Here is a 22,218-nt window from a genome sequence, read left to right as displayed (position 1 = left end):
ATATACAGATTTATAAATTAAATTTATCATAGCAAATCATTTTTTCCCTGAATTGTCAATTAATGCTTTCTATAAAATTCGCTTGAAATTACCTCATAAAAACTTTTTATATTATCGATGGTAGTTAAACTTTATTGAATGCTTTAGTTTGTTTCTTTTCCTCCAAAGTCAAAGCACTAAAAAAAAACAATTTACCCTTACTTTCGATTTTTATTCTAACTTCCCAAAATATGAAAGGGACAATATGAACGAAAGGAAAAGGTCCACAGAAACCGGTAGAGAAATATACCAACTTTACATTTTTCAAATTCAAATTTATTTAGCTGGTCTTCTGGCTGAACACTAAGTTCCACTGGAATTTAATTTTGAAATAACATTCTGCTTGGAATTTGGTCATAATTTTTCTAACAAATATAATCAAACACTAAAAATTGCAAAACTTTTTTATAAAATTAGTATTAGGATATGTGATATAGACTTCAATGAAGATATAGATAATATCTAAAGATTAATCATAATTTATATAGCAATCTCTTATATACATCGTAAACTAAATTTCAAGAAGTTGCTATCATTTTTTCTACAACTCTTTAGCAATTAGTGAAATGGGAATTTGTGTTTTCGTTGTATCCATCACTGATTAGGACGAGCGATTCGGAGAATATTGAATAACAAAAAAAAAATAAAAAAAAATTAAACTCAATGACAACCAAGAATATATATGTTCAATCTTAATCAGTCTTTATTCTGGAGAATGTATAAAATATCCCCAGGTCCTAAATAATTTCTAATGGTCCATTGCTCTTCTGTTGTCTCTTTAAGCCTTCTAATGCCACTCTAAGTTAGTTGTACATTTAATAGAAATCTATAAATGACACTCACAAACTTTGAGGTGCCTCAGTGATATATTACATGCAAGTAAAATATCTCAATTTTCATTGGATACCAAACTTCACATTTATGGTTACTTAAATATCAACCCCCAATGGGACTGGAAATTAAAATCCCCCATAGAAAAAGTAGTAAAACAATTTCATGAAAGTTCACAACTTTAATCATGACATGCAATAGTATCATCAACCACGCCACAAAATTCACTACACTCACAGCTTTCCACTCATCACGGCCTTCCCATCTTCAATTATTAATTTTACTCAAAGACAAAAATTAATGGTCATTATTTAATCACAATTCACATCAAACGTACACCTTAGCTTTAATTACGTCCTCAACTCTTTTTTTTTTTTTTGGTTACATTATAATTGCGTCCTCAATTACTTCAATTAATCAACTTCATGATTCCACTACTCAAAAAAGCAAAAAAAGAAGAAGGTTACATTACATTACATAAAAGAAGAAAAAAAGAAGAAGCTAAGCATGCGTGATACATTGAAATTTTTATGTTTCATCTGATGGACCTTCTAGTGAAAGTTGCTTTAACCACTCAAACGTTCGATGACGTGACATTGCTTGCTTTTTTGTCGCTTTGATATTCTCTGATGAATCCTTCTTATCTTCATGTTCATGGTCCCCGGTGGCTTTTCTTATTTTCTTAATTGTACTTCTACTGTTCACGATTGGAACTGTTTCTGCCACATTTGCTGAACATTTACAGCTGCCTAGAGAAAACCTCTGTTTCGTTTTCTTGCTTACTATAATTCTCATCTTATTATCGTTATTGCTGAAGCTGCCGCTGCTGCTACTGCTGGTGCTATTTCGACTTCCTGTAATATCCCTGTTTCCTCTGTTTTTCAGATCTTGTAATGCAATTTCTGGTGGTGTAACTAGGCCAACACGAAATAGACTCCACAATGCTGATTTTCTTGTTGAATTGTTGGCATTTGATTGAAAATTGACTTTAGAAAATCGAACCTGAGGTGTTGGACTAGGATGAGAATGAAATTGATTTCGAATCTTAGGCTGGTATTTTGTGTTGAAATTAGATGAACTGCCACTGCTCGATGAACGTTGGCTTCGAATACTGCTACTTCTACTGCTTGAATTTGTGTCATGACAATTGCGCCGATCACTTGGCAAACTAATTGAATGGCGTAACGGTAATATTTGGCCTTTGTAGAAAATTTCATCTGCCGTACACATCTCTGACTCTTTCAACAAATTACCACCGGAAGAGCTAAAATCAAAATCTTCCAATTGGCCGGCGGCTTCTTCACTAGTACTTCTAGAAGCTTCTTCATTCCTTTCGTTCTCTTCATTGTTCGGAAGATCACACAGTGATAATGCTTCTTCGTCTTCTTCTAATTCCTCGTCTTGTTCTCTGAGGAGAACAATTTCTTCGCTTTCCCTAGTAATTTTCATCATTTTTTCTTGTTCTTGTTGTGGTCGATATAGATAGAAAAATATAGTTAAAAAGAGGAGCAGTTATATAAAGAGGGAGACAAATGGGATGTAAAGGAATAAGCTTGCAGGCGACAATAGAAAATTGTTCGTTTCTTGTTTGCAAGTCAATAATACTATTGGGGCGCAAATAAAGCCGGCATTTTTTTAGCAGCGTGGAGCTTTTTTAAGCCTTTCAAATGATTATTGCGGAGAAAAATAAAGTTGAGCTTCTGAGTTACTACTTGGGAAGAGTGAAGATGGTGGTGGGGACTACTTTAATTTAACAATGCATGCATTTGAATGGTATTAATATATATAAAAAATATGTTTATGGATTTGGCTGCGATATTTTTTGAAATTTTGAAAGAGATCCTTTTTGTTTGGACTTTGAATGATGAATTCAGAATTGAACTACTCTAGACATAATATTTGGTATTAGATATTGTCGTTATTAATAAGAAGGTGACACCACAAATAGCAATTGATATATATAGGTACAATGGCACGCAACCACCTCTATATTAATATAGGCAAATTGTAATGTTTGATGGAGACAATTAAAATATTTCAGACGAATTTTAACAAGTTCGGTGAGTTTTTTAATTGTGTTAACGTTACTTTGTGAGTGGTAAAGAGGCATATGGTTCGGTGGTTGTGGATAGCTTTTTAAAGATATTTCGTAATGTTTTGTTTTACTATATATAAAGGATTGTTATTTTTGCCGTACTACTACTAATAAAATTATGCATGAATAATTATAATAATTAAATTGAGTTTATCATATAAGAAAATAATCATTGTCGGTTTACCTAAACTTCGTATGGTAGTGCATCATAGTGACTAATTAATGAAAAAAAATCATAATGTAATTAACAATTCTTACATGATTATTCTCTACGAAAAATGATTGAATATAATATGATTTTAGGCGTAGCTATTTCGTGAATAAAACTAAGGCAAAGTATTTAATTTGGTGAATTGACATGAATGTTCTTTCATGGAAAGCTTGTGATCCAAAATTGTGAATCTTGCTTGGTCTCTTAATATTTCACTTGTCTTTTTTGCCTACTCTTAAGGAAAGGTATGGCCAAATGTCACAAGCTTCTTCCTACCACAAAAGAGCTTGTGGTTCTCTTGCTTTTTTTCTTTTAACTACTATTTTATATATATTTATTTTCCCACTAATTAAAATTTATCAATTAACATATATATTGTGTCGGTTGAAAAGGATGAGGCTCCAATGTGTTTTTAACTAAGGTTAAATAGCTGTTAGTGATATAAAAATAGTTCTTCTTACTTTTACTACGAATAAAGCACAATATCACGTAGACTAATGCGCAGAAAGATTAAATTACTCTAATGGAAACTGCGTGAGTTTAGCACTTAATTTTTTTTATAAAATTGAAATACTTATTTTCATGTGGACAGGAAATTAACAATTTTGAAATTACTAAAGATAGCTACTTTTAAGTCGCATCAGTCTAATTAAGTATTGCTGAAGCTTTTTGTTACTTGACAAAAGGTCAGCTCATCAAAGCTTTCATTCCAGTTGATCCAATTGCAAGATTAACAAATGAAATTTCTAATTTTGGAATGTAGCTCGCAATTATGGGAAGGTATTCTTTTTTTAAAAAAATAAAAATTGAGGTAGAAGAAAGTGAAATAGGAAGGACCAACAAAGTAGGAAATCGAACCAAATTGAATAATGTAACATAATTCTTTTAGTCATATAATCAACTAACTGAGTTACAAGAAATTTCCTACCGAAGGTCTTCATAAATGAATTTAGTTGATTTTAGGATGAATACTACTCATTTTTTCACTTGTAACTTAAGAAGGATTAAGAACATAGTAAACTTGTTAATTCTCTATCTTCTGGAAAAAGACGGACAAGACAGCGTATTGAAGATTAGGTGAAGAATGACTATCACGGGGCCAAAAAGATGGGACCATAAATGGAGTAGATTTAAAACTTTTTAAATGAAAAAATGGGTAATTGTAAGTTTGTAACACTCTTTAATTTTATAAACATTCATGGCAAACACAACGTTGAATCATGGTTAGTGGGGTAACAAACGCTTAATATTGACAACTATCTTATTTAGTGAATGTCATTTTCCATGATAACTTCTTTTATGTCAATACATTTTTGATCGTTTCTTAATATATGATGTTTAGACTAATTTTAGTAAGAAATGTATTTTCGTTTAGCCACAATCTACAAAGGATTGCACTTATATTCGGAATAGCTACCGAAGGTAAAAAAAAAAGAAAAAGAAACGTAGCTGAAATTAATGGCTAGAACATATTGGAAAAAAAGAAAAGAGGGAAATAGCTTGAAGTTTATTCAATCATCTAATTACAGCATTGTTTGCTATAGTTACTACTTATATTTTTTATAAAAATAGATTTATTAAGTTACAAGCCGATGAAAGGAACAATACAAACAACACCAAACAGGACGAATCTAAGATCTAGAATCACTAAAACGTTCTTGTTATTATTATTATTCTACGTATACATATTTTACCTAGTTTAAAATAAAAACAAGGAATAAGTGTTGTAGATGTGACTAAAAATTAAGGGACACCGTGGCGATTGATGTTATCAGTAGCAGAAAGCTGAGCATGAGCAGAGGCAGATCCACCACCTGCTAGGGTTGGGGCGTCGGTGGAACTGGCAGCACCACGCCCAGGATTGGGCTGTTGATGGCCTTGTGTTCCATAGCCCTGTTGCTTGTAATCCTCCAAATCCTTATACTGTGTATATGGACTTGTATCCACTGGCAATCCTTCTAATTTACTCTTATCTATAGATCCCTTATTACTATCTGTTTGTTTCTCCATTTCTTTCTCTGTATATAATTTGCACTTGTTGTTGTTATCTCTATCTACTGGCCTTTTTCCCATATATATAAGTTTTTCTGTTAGTGATATGGTGTTGACGCGTGTTTGTTTTCGTGTCAGGAAGTTGGATGAGGTGTTAGCATTTCCTGAATGCAAAGCTACGTCCATGTTCCACCAATTAAACTTTGGTAAATCTGCTCCTCATATTTCCGATACAAACTTATTGATGAAGAATTAAACTTCAGATTTTTTTATACTTGAAATAATTATCAATAGTAAAATGAAATTTAAAGTTAAATTCTCCATTAGTTCCAATTTATGAGAAGCTATTGGTCTAGACACATTTTTTTATTATCATAATATTTGTGCTAATATGAAACACCTGATCTGATCCTATTACCAAACATTCGTACGGTCATTACAATTAGACTTATCTTTTACTGCAAGATGGGGTGAGCTTTGTGGGTAATGGGAGCAACCAAGACTCAAGTAACATATTAAGGGTTAACTGACACAGATCTATATGAACGAACACTAGATATATTTACTGCAAAACTCGTTTCAAAATCCTAGTGAGTCACTACATTAAATTACAAAAGAATTATATCAACACCACTTCGAGACATGTACTCGTTTATTCATCCATTTCTTGATCCCTGATCCACTTTGTGGCAACCCATTTTTCACCTCGGATTACTGCACAGCTCCCGTGAATTGATGTCTGCATTAGAGATTTACAAATGTCAGTAACTGCAAGCCAACATGCGCAGTATGATATAATGTTAGTAATCCAGAGAAGATGGAGCAGCAACAGAAAATGGAACAGTGATACAGGGCATACGGGAACCAATATTATAACCTTTCCCATCAGTATCTGTGCAATGGGGTAGTACCTAATATGGGCTACCATTCACATTGATTAATCACAATTTAACATAAATCATTTTAGCAGCACCACAGCAACTCTCTTCAACAAACATCTTCATAGCATCATGGTAGACAGATTGATCAAGAACGGTTCCCACAGAAAGGAAATAGAAAAACACACAGCAAAACAAACAAAAAGAACAAAAGCCAAAGCATATAAGACATATTGGGAAGATGTAGGCATTTCTTTAACTTTTTTTCATGTTTAATTTTGTGGGCGACTCCTAATACTTTAAAATGCTAAAAGAATCACAGCTCTCCACATGGATGTTATACCGCGCTGCTACAGAGTGCAGAAAGTTTGTCTTATGTTCCAACAAACCTATTGCTGATAATCTCATTTGTAACAAATTTTCATAACTGCATCATATAAATCCACTTTATACTATTCATCTGCTATAAAGTATAAGGTGAAAAATGGTTCACAATATGCTTTGCTTGCTGCATAGCTGTTATGCCCAACCCTTTTTAAAATAACAGAGATCCTCGAGACTAGGCGCATGGCTCAGGTAGATGATGGGCCTCCCCCCATAGATCAAACTTTTTTTGTATGAAAATAAACACGGCGATCACACTGAAATCTACTAGAAAAACTCACCGGGTCAATTGTACCATTTGGAAACAGCGAGTAAAATAGTAGTCCATCCCCTCTACGCGGCTTCACTTTCAGACCAATACACTTGCGGAAGTCATAATTAGCATCCATATTCTGTGCACTCTGTAAATTAACCAAAGGACTTATTTACAGGACATGAGAGGCAGAAACATAACAATAGTCCACGAAAGAAGAAACAACTTTAAACTCACCTCGAAAGGGAACATGGTTTCTCCACCTTCTTCCACATCAGATAAATACAACAAAAAGGATGCAACCTAAATGAAAATACATTATTTTTAGTCTGGACACCTGAAAATAATCATTACTAAAAATTAACTGCAATTTGAGCTAAATTTTACATGTCAAAGTTCATATTTATAGAGTCTACGGTACACTTGCTCTAAACACTCCACAATTGATGGTTCTGAAAGGATCCACGACAAAAATCAGAATTTTTTTCATCAGAAGGGGGAAAAGAAAAGAAACAGAGATTGGATATACCGGATAAAACTATATGCTTATTAAGGATAAAACTAATGTGAGTTCCACAAAGTCCTAAATGGAAGGAATGCTGTACACACCTTGTGGTGATCCAGATAACACACCATGGTGATTCCATGTAAAAATGAAGTCATTGCAATGAATCTGCAAACTAGTGTCGTATGAACCATAGCTTCAAACAAACTGTTTTTCCCCATCTTTTAAAATATTTTTGGGGAAGAAGGATTGGAAGAAACGTGCATATGAAAACAACACCATCTTATCCCAATAACCAAACACTGAAATCCATGCACCATTCATTATGCTAGTTTGTGTAAGAATTGAGCTGGTAAAAAAATTAACAAGTCAATTGGAAAAGTTAACAGCAACAATTTACCCAAAGTAGATAGTGCATACCCTTTGGCTCTTCTGAGGACCATATTGAGAAGGATCAAACGCATCATAATGCGAATGATAACTCTGGCCGGTTTCGTACCGCAAAACATTAAATGCCTGAAAAACGCACAGGTCAACTGATTCAAGTTAAACAGCAATTATGATCACTGTACACCATACTTGGAGCTTTCATTTACAGAAAAATCATTCAGAATCACTAAATGAAATTAAGAGAAAGTTCAGACGCAAAGGGGTTACAGCCTGACTAGCTATCAATTATCGGATGCATAAGGTACATAGCATGCATTATTTGTATCATCGCATTTGACTCAAAATCCTAGGAGGAAATTGAACAAATATCCGGAATCCAGCAAAAGAACTCCAGTTTCAGATAATACTCAAAACCCAGATTTCTCCAACTATAAATTAAAGTATACGCCAGCAAGAGATGCTCAGTTTCTCTAACTTTCCTGTTAAAATGCACACCTTGATCTGTTGCCTCATGGTTTTGTCATGGTCTCTTGTTAGAATACATACAGACTACACCATGTGACAGCTGGATAGTTCATATAGAAGAGGAAACAAACCGTCAATTACAACAAATGAGCTCTTTCGCATAAGTAAACTTGGAACAAAAATATTTCCAATAGAAATATACATAGGATTTTCACATACTTCAAGCTAAATTGCCGTGTGAAACCTTTGACAAAAATTTATATTGGTATGGTGTGAATGATTTGGACAAAAAATAATCATATCATTTCCAGTCTATGATCATTGAAGTGTCCATTTATTCTTGCCATTGCTAACACATACTGATCTGTCCAAAAACAAAAGCAGACAAATTCCATCTTTCCACAGCAGATACTCATTTAAATTTTCGGATATGAGGTGAAAAGAACACAGACCAAAATATGTTTAGTGTTTGACATATATGGCCTTGAATCTGGTATAAAATGTGATTGTACAACCAGTTAATATTTACCTCCAACACCAAAAGACTTGTTTTCTTCAGTATTGATAACAATTGGAAGAATGCATTTGCTAGTGCAGACCTAAAATCACTAATATAGTTCTCCAGCATTTTATAAAAGTACTACCAGAGCTTGAATCAACGTAGTTTTCAAGAAAATATAAGATGAAGAAGAGGAAGGAAATGAAAAAGCTTTGGAAAATGATTCTCCACCAATAATACAACTATTATGTCCTCTATTAAGATCCAATTTCTGAGGTGTGGATGGAATGATAAAACTAACACACAGTAAGAACCGCATCATGCGTTATATTTAAGGTGTGTGTTTTAAATGAAATTTACCTCTCCGTGTGTCCTGGGGATCATAGTCGCCTTTGCGATTTTCTCCTCAATGAGGTTCAGAATTCCAGTTTTGTCTTCAGATGCACTGATAAACATACCAGAACTGTGGGAAAGGGGGAAAAGGCAAAGGTCATTGAAATTGTAACTTCTTGTCAAAACCAAAAGAGGCAGCAAACTTCTATCAAATAGTCTTCACAACAGATCATAGAAACATAAAAAAAAAAAAAAAAGACCTGAAAAAGGACAGAGACACATGGCCAGTTCAAACACCCTGAACAGCTTTATCTTCCAAAAAAGTAGAAAATGTATGTGAACACACTCAATTATGATGACCTATTTATCTTGTCTACCAGAAATAGATATTATGAAAGTATGAGTGGATTAAGAGTTAGTTTAAGAAATTTTCAACTAATGCTTGGAAAGAGTGAAAAGATTGCATTTATGACAAAAACATCAATTTCAGTCAAGACACATAGAACACCAGAGTATTGTTTACCTTGTTCTAATTCCTTTGGTATTCTCTGCTGTTTCTCCTTTGCGGAGAGCCAAAGATGATGGTTTCAGATCTGCCTTTGCCATCTTAATAATGCCTTGGCATTGTTCTATAGTTGCGAAATTGGGAAAGTATAATGCACGTGGGAACCAGCTTAAGACCTACCCAAAGATTGAAGTCAATGTCAAATAAGATACACCAAAACAAATGAATACTAATGCAAATCAGAGATACAAGACTTATATAGTCAATGAGTTCCATGAACAAAAATTTTACCAGCTTAGGTTTAAGTTTAGGAAGCTAACATGACCATTTACAGCTACCAGCTATTTTGCCAATAGACTTAATGGCATGCCTACTACACTGCTTCCTCCACACACAGACCTTCCCCCAGTCGACCATAGCAAAACAGGAATCATAGAAAAATAAACAAAAAGAGTAGATGAAGTTGTAGAATAACAGAAATTGAAGGATGTATATTTATTCTTAAGCTTACTTAATTATCCATCTGTGTTACTTACAAAAAAAAAAGAACAATTTATGTTACTTCAACAGTAACAAAAAGTGGTAATCATTGCATCAGAGGCAACATTATCAACTGTTGATAATCAAAATACAATAGCTATGAGAAGAAAATCCACATATCAACCAACCAAAAGTGCAAATCCAGGAGAACACATCCAAACAATAATTAAAAAGCTTGGCAGACTAATGTAAGTTCAACTACAGTAAGTTGATTCAAGTGAACAATTTTTCAAACAAAAACGGTTAGAACTGAAATCATACCAGCGCTAATTCAGCAAAGAGAATTATGCAATGAAACACACCTGAAAGGGGATGGAAGTGAGGGAATGTTCTCCAGTGTCGCCATTAGGCAAAACATCAAATTCTTCCACAGATTCAAGCACCCTCGACCTAGGCCGTACAGTAAGTAGTTGTACATCCTATCACACCCAAACACTTTGATCAGAAAACGCATATAGCAGAGACATATATCGGTTAATAGGGGAAATACCTGATGAGAAATGAGAGTAGAACCGAATAAACCGGCGAGGAAGAAGAAAAGACATAGCAGAAATACTGAAGATAAGCCCCTTATGCTCCACCATCTTTGTCCAACGAATCTACCTTTGCTCTTCATCTTCTTCCTGATGGAGAAATCGATTGGTTCAAGTTTGGGAGAAATAATTTCAGTGCACTATTTAATGACAGAGTGATGGTTTGCATGTGTACGATTCTTTGACTTCTGCACGCGGCGGGAATTTTTTTCTCCCTTTTTGCTGAAATTTGTCATTTCATCTTCTTCTTTTGGCTAGTGGTTTAGTTGATTTTTTTTATTTTTTTAAAAAAAGTATAATCCTTCAACTTTGTCATTTGAAGCCGGAGGAAAGGCTCAAAATAGTCCCTCATCTTTGGGTTAAGGCTAAAAGTTATCCTTGAATTTTCACATGGAGCACTAATAGTCCCTCATATTTGCAATATTGGTGCACTTTTGGTCCTTCCCTAAATTTTTGCCTATTTTTTAACATTAATTTTGTTCACAATTTTATGTAAAGAATGTTCAATCGTCTTTTTATATATTTAGTAGAAGTAATAACTCTATGTGAGAGAATATGAAAAGAAAAACACCTTGTTTTGTATAATAGAAATCGTATTGCAGGTAAAGTCGAGAAGTTCATCACGATAATTTCACGTGAACCAGTACAAATTTTTTATTTTCTTCCAACGTCATATGTTAAGATGTTCTTAGTTTAACTGCAGTAATATTTCTACTGAGCAGAACAAGGTGTTTTTATCACATTCTCTCACATAAAATTATTATTTCTACTAAATATATAAAAAGACGATTGGACATTCCTTACATAAAATTGTGAACAAAATTAATGTTAAAAAATAAGCAAAAATTTAGGGAAGGATCAAAAGTGCACCAATATTGCAAACATGAGGGACTATTAGTGCTCCATTAGAAAACTCAAGGATGACTTTGAGCCTTAACCCAAAGATGATGGATTATTTTGAGCCTTTCCTCTTTGAAGTTGATATGCCCCATGTTATGAAAGTGACTTATATATATCCTTATCATTATACAAACGGCTCACATATACCCCTACCGTTACAAAATGAGCTCACATATACCCTTCATTCAATAGAAGTGAAAAAATTAGTTTTAAATTTGTATTTTTGATTTTTAATTTTCTTAAAAATTATTTAGGGGTATATATAATTCTTCTAGCAAAGTTCAAGGTATGTTTTAATCTTTTTCGTACATAAATTATTTTTTGACTTCTTTGATTATAATTATTTGAGTTTCTTATTCTTATTTTATTTTTTTCTTTCATTCCTTAGTGTAAAGAAAAAAAATTAAAACTATTTTTTTGTGGCTATATTATAATTTAAAACTATTTTTTTTTTTGTCTATATTGTAATTTATTTTTTTATTTGAAGAAACAAATTTGGTCATCTATAATAAATTTTACAAGAATATTAGTGAAACATAAATAAATTTGACTATCAAAATAATGAGAGGAAATCCCTCTATATATAAACAACAAAGGGTAGTGTAAACAAATTATTTATATCAGCTTACTTGTTTTTTTTTTATTTAGTGGAGCACTAAGAGCATGTTTAGATTTTGTTTTAAAAAATAATTTTTAAGTCAAAAATAAAAATTCAAATTTAAATGAAGTCAAAAAATATAAAATAGAGTGAGATTTACTTTTGGTGTTTAAATTATTTAAAGTTATTTTTAAATTTGTCAAACACTTCGTAATTTATTTTAAGTTATTTTTGACTTATTTTAAGTTAATTTTATATTTGTCAAACATAAATTGAATCGACTTAAAAGTGGTTTGACCAACTTTTAAGTCAATCCAATTTAGTTATTTGTATTTGTGAGATTACAAAAACAGATAATTTATTGGAATCAAATTAAGTATTCTTTTGGATAAAATTTCTTTTCACAAGCAATTTTATTCACCAATTTTTTTAAATAGATGTAGGGAAAAAATACATAGTCAATAAATGTATGTGTATTGATTACTCCCATTCTAAAAATAATAAGGTAAATGAATAGTAAATTCCTTGCCAGAGTGTTTACATTTAGACACTCAATTTAAATTATGTTTTAATTGAACATTGCAATTTTTAATTGGATCTTTTAATTTGACACTTTCAATTTAAATTTTGAAAAGAAAAAAATTATATGTATTTTCATTTGTATATTAGTTAATTAAGTTAATCATATAAACTATGTTATTTCCTTTGATTATAGGCACCAACCTCAAGTAAAAAATATTTGAAATTTTATAGCCTATTAAGGTGAATGCATATAATTTTAAAAATTAGCATAGGTAATAGACTAATGAGAATGACTAGAAAAAAAAAATCAAAATTTAAATCGAAAGAGTCTAATTTAAACACTTTATTATGAATTGAGGTGTTCAATTAAATCTTATTTAGTTCAAATATTCAAATGAAATATGACAAATTTAAGAAAATTTATTATGTGTTAAGCAAAAATAATATAATATGTATTTTCACTCTGTAGTTCAATTTTGTTATGCCTACTATGGTCTTCTTATAAAGTTTAGATTTTTTGTATCAACGATGTAAATGAATTTTGAACAATATCGAACAAGGGTTGGCAATCTATAAAAAGAAATGTTATATTTAGATAAAAAAAATATATCCTTTTGAAAAATACTTCTTCCGTTTCTTTTTATATGTCATATTTATTATAAATAGTTGATCCATAATACTTGTTATTTCATAAAATTAATGCATAAATTATAATAACTAATAAGTAATTAATGTTCATTGTAATTACTTCATACATTGATTAATTACTCTCACCATTGCAATACTCTATAAAATCTGATTTTGAAAAAGAAATCTCTACAAACAAATTAAAAATAAAAGATGAATTTATTTATTTATCAATTATTGAAAAGTTGACTTAAAAAAAACATTAAATAAGGATTGAATTGTAAACTTAACATAAATTCTTACACCACATATGCACAAAATTGTCACGTAAAATGCTATGTAGGACGAATGCATCTATTTGTTCAATGAAGCCGATATACCACCATTCAACTTTGATAAATTCACCACCCGCCCCTCATAAATAAGAAGCAGAGGAGTAACATTTAATTTCAGAAAACTGTAGTTTTGCAAAGTTTCCTAATTTCTTCCAAGGCAATTTTACTTCAATTTTGTTTCTAAAAAAATCTTCTAGGATCCCTGTTTTACATTCTAAAAATTTCCTAGATGATTTATTGGGAATGTTCATTCAATAGTATCTGATCTGCTGCTATTTAGATTTTGCAAAGTAAGAAAAGAAATCACCTAGATGTGTTGTATGTTCTTTATCAAACATTTTACCAGGGATTGGGACATATGGCATATGTTCATTTCAAAGACAAAAAGTTGAAGGAAATGGAATCTCTCTTTTGGTACGGCTACAAGAATTACTCAATTTAGGACCGTTAAAACTTAAAGGAATAATAATGTCGATCGACAAGTGTCTACTTTTCTTGCAATATTAGAAATAAATGAAATGTGTTTTATAATAATTAAAGAGAAAAGAAACCTTGTTATCTTAATGTGTAATAATCTTGTTCCTTCTACAAACTACAAATAAGATATGAGTAAAAAAAAACAGTAAAAGTTTCCTTAAATTAATTAGTCCCAAATAATATAAGTTCATATAGGCAAAATCAAGCATAGGATAGGGGACTAACTATTTTGTGTAATTGGAATGAAATTCTTTCTGCGAAATCATAATCACGTGGCTGGAGAATTTGTATATTGGCTCATGAGTCATGAGTCACGACAATGATCAACAAATGTATATCATAGATAGAGATATATTATGATATTTTAATTTATATATTTTTGTATTATTTGTTAAAAAGAATACCTATTATTTTTTCGAGTACTTTATTTAACTTTTAAATATATAAAATGTAATAAATAAAATTGAGAGTAATCTAAAGATCAATCAGGCTTACATTCATGCTTCGAGCTTATGGATCATTCAGATATATTTAATATGTTTCGCCTGAGAATTCATCCTGTTTAAAACAATTATTACACATGAATTTTACAATCATTTAGGATATAATTTTTATTCCAAAAAGCATATAATTTTTTTTTCAACATCTATTTTTTTAATCGTATAACTGAGAAAAACAATCATCTTTTTAACAAAAGAATTCACTTTATAAAAATAATAGAAAGACGAATCATCTTTTAACCTTTAATTGTAGCGCTAGTTTCGTTTCGATTTATTTTTCATAGAATCAGACATAAACTTATTATACAATTAATATTCATATTATAGAAAGTTAAGTATTAAATAGTCTAGTTCTCTTTTTTTAGGGATAAATCCAAATACCTATTAACTTCAAACCAATCATTAATAAGAGGTTGAATATATATAATAAAAAAATCTATGTGCTTTTATTTAAATACTAGTTATTAGGTTCCCGCGCTAGCGCGGGCCCAATGTATATTACTTCCTCCGTCTCATTTTATGTGAGGTAGTTGATTCGCCACGGAGTTTAAAAAAGAAATGAAGACTTTTAAAATTTGTGGTACAAAATGAATGATATAAATTTGTATGACTGTAAATTATTTCATTAAGGGTAAAATAAATATTTTATAATCAAATTGTTACTTAATATATAAATGTGACATTCTTTTGGGACTGACTAAAAATGAAAGTAAATAACATAAATTGGGAGTAGTTCTTTGTTTCAATTTATGTGACACCGATGAAATTTGGAGAGTTATATAATTTTTTGTATGTGATTTTGTTAAATATATTTTGAAGTTGTTAATTTATTGTGATTTATAGCACTTCTTATATCATTTTCAAATAATATATATTACTCTTTCTGTTCCATTTTATGTGACGTAGGTACTTTTACGAAACTCAACTAAATTTCTTATATGATTCTTAAATATTTTTAGTTGTTATTTTACTTTAATTTACGTTACTTTTTATGTTATTTTCAAACAAACTTCTTTTGTTTCAATATGGAATTAAAGAGTCAATAAAATTTCTTTTTTGATTTTTAATTATGTTTTTTTAATATCTTATATTATTACATTGTGATTTTAAGTACTTTTTATGTAACTTTTAAATGTAGAACAAATTAAAAGAAAAACAAGGAAAAATTTAAATGAAGAAAGTACTAAAATTTTCAAATAATCATATTTCTATATTAAAATGTTAAAAACTTTAAAACTCCACATATATGCAGAAAATCATATACGGAAGACAAAATAATTTTTAAAATATATATTAAAGCTCTTTCTAATAATATCACATATTTATTCTATTTTTCAAATAATATATATTTCTCACTCAATCTCAATTACGCAGTACATATGAAATTTCGAGAGTTAATCAAATTCTTAGTACTATTTTAAACTATATTTTAGTACTATTTATATAATTTTCAAATAATATGTGTTACTCACTTTATTACATTATGCAATACATGTGAAATTTCAAGAATTAACCAAAATTTTAATATTTTAAATTGATTTTTAGTACTATTTTTGTAGTAAATAGAGGAAGTTGAAGAAGAAGGGCAAATCGGTCAATTGACTGACTAACCCTAAGCTCCTAAACATTCTCACTTCTAAATGGAAGCACGGGCACAATATCCGTTAAATTGTTAATTATTATGATTTATAATATTTTTTACATTATTTTCAAATAATATATGTTATGTATTTTTAAATACTTTAAGTTGTGATTAATAATATTCTTAACTTAATTTCAAATAATATATGTTACTCCATTTGTCCCAATTTATGTGACACATGTGAAATTTTGAGAGTTAATATGTTTTTCAAATATTGTAAGTTGTTAACTATTGTGGTTTATGGTATTCTTAATGTAATTTTTCAAATAATATATGTTATTCCCTTCGTCTTAATTATACAATTCGCGTAAAATTTTGAGAGTTAATCGAATTTGTAATATTTTAAATTTATTTTTTAGTACTATTTAAAAAGGAAAAAATTAAAATATTACTATATAAGAAGAGTAGTAATTATATAGTAATTTTTCAAATAATATATGTTATTCCCTTCGTCTTAATTATAGAATTCGCGTAAAATTTTGAGAGTTAATCGAATTTGTGATATTTTAAATTTATTTTTTAGTACTATTTAAAAAGGAAAAAATTAAAATATAATGAAAGAGGAGTGTATAAAAGTAGGTGGGCCATCTTTGTGATAGGTGGGCCATCTTCAAAAACCAAATATAAAAGTAGGTGGGCCATCTTGGTGCCACGTGTCGAAAGAAGAGTGAATTTTATTCACTCTTCTTATATAGTAATAATATGTTTTATAAAGTGCGGATTGAGCCATCCTTCAAACAATTTTACTATTCACAAAAAGTTAATAAATGTCTTAAAAACATCCAAAAGTTAACGTAATATTTTTTCAAATTTCTTATCTCATTGTAATCTCCTTTTCTCTACCTCTAAGTAAAATGTCAATAACTTTGCACGTTTTTATGAAGTAAACAAAAATGGAATAAATTTGATAAATGTTTACTTAAACATTCATTCTCACGTGATTTCAACGTCTTCCTACTAAATAGAATATTAATGATTTCATATATTTATGAGTAGTTCAAGCCTATTTTGGAATAAATCATGTATTGGCCCTCTTAGAACCTTCAATCTTCGAGTCATAAAGGAGTTGTGGTATGGCTTTGGCTTGATCCGACCTAACCTCCTAATTTTAAGACTTTTTATACTCTCCTTCATCCCAAAATAATTTTCGTCTTTATCATAAATATTTATCTCAAATCTTTTGTTATTTAAACATTCAAAACAAAATTAAGAAAAGTGTATTGTTTTGTCAAATAGGAATCAGAGAGAGCACAAAAGAACTCGTGGAACAATGAGAAATGAACGTAACAGTGGTGTGCAAGGATAATCTTTCCACGTTGCAACACAAGTTAACCACGAATTTGCTTTGTATACCACAAAAAAATGCTTCACATTTAGAATCTATAATTCAAGATAATCCTATGTAGGAGCCACATAAGTGGACCACAACGTTTACAACTGGTGGTCGAACACACACAATCCAAAAGAGTAGCCCTCAGTTGGCTGATTCTAATTGGACAAAAATAAGAAATTATAAAGATCGTCATTTCTTGGGGGAGATAACAGAGAATATTCAACTACTGACAATTTTCCATCACGTATAATGCATGGTCTTTTCTTTTCTTTTTTTCAAGAAAAAAATAATAAGAACTTCTATCTAGCTACTTTTTCTTCTGAATTCTATGGTTGCAAGAAAATTCACAAATGCTAAGGCTAAATTTTTATGGCTCCATAGTTTCTAGTCCGATAGAAGTCAATAGAAGCAGCCGCTCGTGGATCATTTTGCCGAACAAAGCAACGATTGTATGTCGGAGGAACATTAGAGTTAAAGCCCTGAAAGATGGGATGAATGGTGGCACCAACGGCAGTGGATTAGGTGGTCGTAGTTGGGACCCTGGCTTGGAAATTGAGGTGCCATTTGAACAAAGGCCGGTATGTTCTCAATTCATCCCTGGCCTCATTCATTTGATCCAATCTGCAGAAAACGATAGAAAAGACTCATCTTAGTTCACATACTAGTTTATATTTATACACTAATACTCTGATAGTGTAATGATTTTTTAATGCTATCCTTATTGTTCAACTTGTGATGTAACTTTTCTTTAGCTTAATCATAGAGATTAGTTTGCAATCACCCTATTAGTGACCTGGTTCTGTAAATATTCTTACATTTTTAGTGTATAAAACTTAAACTAGTCTTGAGAGGGCCACAAGACCTGCACAGGTGAGACATGCCATTATACGATAAGCTTCTACTGCAGGTTATAGGATTATTGAAATGATCAAACTGACTCAGTAAATTACCTTTAACATGTACTAAATTTCTGAAGTTCCGTAAGGACGGGGGACTTGATATGGAGGTGGGTGAGCAATTTAAAGTATTAACTAAGCTAGTGCTTTTTACCAGGTGAATGAGTACTCATCTCTGAAAGATGAAACTTTATACTCTTGGGCGGAATTGGGTCCAGGGGCCTTCTTCCTACGTCTCGGAGGACTTTGGTTAGTTACTTTTGCAGTTTTGGGAGTACCTATTGCTGCTGCAAGCTTCAATCCTTCAAAGGTAAATTGTTAACTTTGTGCAAGTTCATTCTCCCGCAAAGTGAGTACTCATGTGTCAATAGCAAACAAGGAGCTTTCAATTTTCTTTCTTTAATTATTTCTAAGTCACAAACACAATCAATGAATCCACTTATTGACATTCAAATTTTCACAATCCTCCTGCAGGATCCTTTAAGATTTCTCCTGGCTGCAAGTACAGGGACTCTTTTTCTTGTTGCACTGATTGTCCTAAGAATTTATCTGGTAAAGTTCTTCAATTGCAGAACTTCAATTTTTTGGTCAAATCATTCGGATCACATTCAATCAACGACCATAACAGGGATAGAGCTACGTTGGAGAAAGATAATTTGAGAACTTAACTTTTCTAATATTCTATTTAACTTTCTAATTCCTGACAATAACCATAATAGGGATGGAGCTATGTTGGAGATAGGCTTTTATCAGCAGTTATACCTTATGAAGAGACCGGATGGTATGATGGACAGATGTGGGTGAAGCCCCCTGAGGTTAGTGGTCTTTCCTTTGCAAACATATTTTACAGGTCCTTTCTCTTTGCTTCCTCTGCTCCTCCTCATTCCCACAGCAAGAAAATATTGCCAGCTTCAAAATGGATAAATTAGGTGACACGGATTGACGCCATTATCATCCCCTATTCACTGCTTCACTTGTCACATGGCTGACTTCAGTATCATCTCCTAGTTGTAGGCATCAATCCAGTTCCCTAAAATAGCTCATTTATACTACTATTTACATCAAGCACATTTAAGTAAAAAATTAAGTCAAGCTTGAACACTTTATAAAAAAAAAAGAGGAGGTTTATAAACTGAATCTAGAAAATGCTCGTGTATATGAAGAATACAGAGCTAGCAGAAAAGGGGAAATTAGAGTAACAATACTTTTAGACAACTTAATGTTCAGCTGTGTCCATCATTATATAAAACTTCTTAGCCTTTCATTATTCTTACTCCAATCCCATTCTCTTGAAGGTCTATCTTCATATATTTTGCACATCTAAGTTTTACTTCATTTGACACATAAGGAGAGAGGTCTACCTTGAATTTTAACCCACAAAAATGATTTCTTCAACGAACCAAAAGATCAAAAAGAGAAAATTCAAGACGATATTCTCAATGAAACGTTGTAATATTGCTTGACATGAATTGATTCACATAATAGATTAGAGCAAGTGCCCAGAACCATAATGACTAACACTGAGGTGAACATGGTCCGATATATCATGAAATGGACTTAAAATTTGGTATCACAAATAAGAAGTGGGAAATGAAGCTACATGTGAAAGCAATAAGCTATACTTCCTTGTCTTGGTCGAATCATAAGTCCTTGCACAATATTTTTATTATTATTAGCACGACCAGCTATGCTAAAGATTTCAATAAAAATAGGTTCTTCATGGTATAGAAATGTAGTTAGCTTTCCTTGAAACTTTGAGCAACAGATCTTCAAGAAAGTAATAGCATTATCTTTTACTTTGGATGATCCCACAACAACAGCACACGATGGATTAACATCTATACCATGAAGCTAATATTAGTTTCGCTCCTATGGTAATTCATGCTCCAAAAGTTTATAAATACCTGCAGTTCTTAAAAAACTTATCAGAAACCATTTTGCACATATGACATTTAATGTGGTTATTCCTTGCAGATCCTAGCTCGGGATAGGCTGTTGGGCTCTTATAAGGTACCAGATTGATCTATAAAATTCATCAGCTGGTTACATCATATTCTAACTGTCAATAGAGTAGATCTTTCCAATATTACGAGCTTGACAAAGCTGAAGGAATTTATTTATCTAGGTGAAACCAGTCATTAAAATGCTGAAGCAAACGCTAGTTGGAACAGGGGCTTTACTAGTTGCAGCAGTCTCATTATTCATATTTGCAACACCAGTAGAAGATTTTTTCCGCGATACTTTCACAACAAAAGAAAACTCATTGAGTTCCACCTCAACAAACAGCACAAATAAACTAGGCATCAGGTATTCTATTCAAAACTTAAGAAGTACAATATTATAAAATTTCATGAGCTTACGTTGTTTCGCTATGTAATTAAAGGAAAGAAGAACTGTTACGCTTGCCACTGGAAGTCAAGGAGGACGATGATCTGGCTAAAGCTGCTGCTGAAGCAGCTGATGGAAGGCCAGTTTACTGCAGAGATAGGTATTATCGTGCATTGGCCGGTGGTCAGTACTGCAAATGGGAAGACTTGGTTAAATAAGAGGATATATAAGTGAAGAAAGCTACAGTTAAATTCTATGATTGCTCAAAAGATCTGCACAATTGAGCCTCTTCTTATAATTTTAAAGAAGAAATTTTGATGTTTTACGCATTAGATAATGTGTATGCAAAGAAAAAAAAGAAAGAGAATCATAACCCAAAATGTTTACATCCATCATTTGATCAAAAAGCCTCTGTGTGCTGCAACTGCAAGCCATGATTTGGGGGAAAATAATAGTTGCCCACCTGTGTGAATATTTGTTATCATCAAAACCAATTCGAGAAACCGATAATAATTCCTCCCTTCACTACGAAAACAGACTTCTTAGTACAAACCTTTAAAATTTATTAAAGTAAACACAGTAAAACAAACAGGATAGATGCAAATTTTCTTCTTAGGGATGAACCTTTATTCAGTTGTGCTCAAATCTTCCCCTATTTGAGGAACCCTAGATCATAAAAAATTACTATTACTATAAGTTTATAATTGCGGCAGCACTCTTTGAGTGTTAAGATCAGCAGCAAAAGATTACATAATACAGACAGTATTGTAAACGATTAAAAACTTGACGATTTACGAGTTAAATGGGTCTTGATATCATTTTCTTTAACCCTAAAATCTAATCACTACCATTCTAGCATGATTCAAGCCAAGAGTTGTTATTTTCAACTTTTAATTACTACTGTTCTTTGCCAATTCGCAGAGGTATTGCCAGTTTTTGTTTATACATCTTACTACAGAGTGGGATTATGAGAAGTACTTACTTGAATTAACTTGACAAAAGCTCTTTCTTTCATAGAGATCCAAAGTTTTAAATCAATTATGTTATAACACTACTACTGGTCTTGCTATTCATGTATGATAACGGGCCTATACTTATAAAAAAGGCTTTTATGCATAAACGTAATCAGAGAAATTAAATTTGGGGATTTTATAGAGAGCACATATATTTGAGGCTAATTACAGTTTCTCAAATTATAATTTTTTAATTTTTTTTTCCGTACATTTCTTTTTTTGTCGGTTACATTACTTAATGAGAGAGATGTATTCGAGAGGGGATAGAGTCATAGAGATGTATTTGAGAGGGAATAAGAATGTATCCAAGGGGGGAGAGATGCATCTGTGAGGGGTTAGAAATGTAACCGAGAGAGGATAAGAATATTTTTGAGAGGAAAGTTTTGAAATTTTTTTAGATATTATGATATCTTAAATTTGTATATTTACATAACTTTTCCTTTTAAATTTTCTGAATAGTGGATATATTTTTAAGCTACTAGATAAAATTGTTCTTCATATCAATAAAGATAGAGATAATATGCTATAATCAATTAAAATAATAGGAATATTGTAAAATAAAGAGTCTTTATATTGTCACTTTAGTAGTAATCA

At 31.4% G+C, this 22,218-nt stretch overlaps 4 protein-coding genes across 4 annotated transcripts; 1 reads left to right on the top strand and 3 right to left on the bottom strand.

The window, feature by feature from the left end:
* Positions 1 to 1,263: 1,263 nt before the first annotated feature.
* Positions 1,264 to 2,634, bottom strand: LOC125822942 (probable membrane-associated kinase regulator 1). Its single transcript, XM_049502403.1, has one exon. The coding sequence runs from the start codon at positions 2,320 to 2,322 to the stop codon at positions 1,399 to 1,401; it is 924 nt and encodes a 307-aa protein (XP_049358360.1). The 5' UTR covers positions 2,323 to 2,634; the 3' UTR covers positions 1,264 to 1,398.
* Positions 2,635 to 4,740: 2,106 nt separating this feature from the next.
* Positions 4,741 to 5,205, bottom strand: LOC125822955 (uncharacterized). The gene has a single exon (XM_049502415.1). The coding sequence runs from the start codon at positions 5,184 to 5,186 to the stop codon at positions 4,920 to 4,922; it is 267 nt and encodes an 88-aa protein (XP_049358372.1). The 5' UTR covers positions 5,187 to 5,205; the 3' UTR covers positions 4,741 to 4,919.
* A 503-nt stretch (positions 5,206 to 5,708) lies between these two features.
* On the bottom strand, positions 5,709 to 10,725 carry LOC125822945 (probable prolyl 4-hydroxylase 9). Its single transcript, XM_049502406.1, has 8 exons — positions 10,411 to 10,725; positions 10,223 to 10,339; positions 9,399 to 9,556; positions 8,903 to 9,005; positions 7,609 to 7,704; positions 6,921 to 6,986; positions 6,712 to 6,831; positions 5,709 to 5,907 (listed from the first exon to the last, which is right to left on the bottom strand). Exons 1-8 carry the CDS (start codon positions 10,534 to 10,536, stop codon positions 5,821 to 5,823), a joined length of 873 nt encoding a protein of 290 aa, XP_049358363.1. The 5' UTR covers positions 10,537 to 10,725; the 3' UTR covers positions 5,709 to 5,820.
* A 6,398-nt stretch (positions 10,726 to 17,123) lies between these two features.
* Positions 17,124 to 20,936, top strand: LOC125822941 (protein CONSERVED IN THE GREEN LINEAGE AND DIATOMS 27, chloroplastic). The gene is made up of 7 exons (XM_049502402.1): positions 17,124 to 17,965; positions 18,441 to 18,593; positions 18,758 to 18,835; positions 19,003 to 19,098; positions 20,258 to 20,293; positions 20,409 to 20,590; positions 20,667 to 20,936. The coding sequence occupies exons 1-7, from the start codon at positions 17,738 to 17,740 to the stop codon at positions 20,827 to 20,829; spliced, it is 936 nt and encodes a 311-aa protein (XP_049358359.1). The 5' UTR covers positions 17,124 to 17,737; the 3' UTR covers positions 20,830 to 20,936.
* Positions 20,937 to 22,218: the final 1,282 nt, after the last annotated feature.

Source organism: Solanum verrucosum, unplaced genomic scaffold (genome assembly GCF_900185275.1).
Source record: "Solanum verrucosum unplaced genomic scaffold, falcon-dt-bn FXZP01000103.1, whole genome shotgun sequence".
NCBI lineage: Eukaryota > Viridiplantae > Streptophyta > Magnoliopsida > Solanales > Solanaceae > Solanum > Solanum verrucosum.
Note: the sequence above shows the minus strand (reverse complement) of the source record. Positions and strands in the feature narration are given on the sequence as shown.

Bases quoted from the DNA above. Each gene is read 5' to 3' on its own strand.
- LOC125822955 (XM_049502415.1), bottom strand. From the start codon at position 5,186: ATGGAGAAACAAACAGATAGTAATAAGGGATCTATAGATAAGAGTAAA.
- LOC125822945 (XM_049502406.1), bottom strand. From the start codon at position 10,536: ATGAAGAGCAAAGGTAGATTCGTTGGACAAAGATGGTGGAGCATAAGG. The intron at 6,987-7,608 runs GTATGCACTATC...ATTTTCATTTAG, and splicing joins GTCCTCAGAAGAGCCAAAGG to GTTGCATCCTTTTTGTTGTA. The intron at 5,908-6,711 runs GTGAGTTTTTCT...TCTCTAATGCAG, and splicing joins CAAATGGTACAATTGACCCG to ACATCAATTCACGGGAGCTG.
- LOC125822941 (XM_049502402.1), top strand. From the start codon at position 17,738: ATGCTAAGGCTAAATTTTTATGGCTCCATAGTTTCTAGTCCGATAGAA. The intron at 18,594-18,757 runs GTAAATTGTTAA...ATCCTCCTGCAG, and splicing joins CAAGCTTCAATCCTTCAAAG to GATCCTTTAAGATTTCTCCT. The intron at 18,836-19,002 runs GTAAAGTTCTTC...TAACCATAATAG, and splicing joins TTGTCCTAAGAATTTATCTG to GGATGGAGCTATGTTGGAGA.
- LOC125822942 (XM_049502403.1), bottom strand. From the start codon at position 2,322: ATGATGAAAATTACTAGGGAAAGCGAAGAAATTGTTCTCCTCAGAGAA.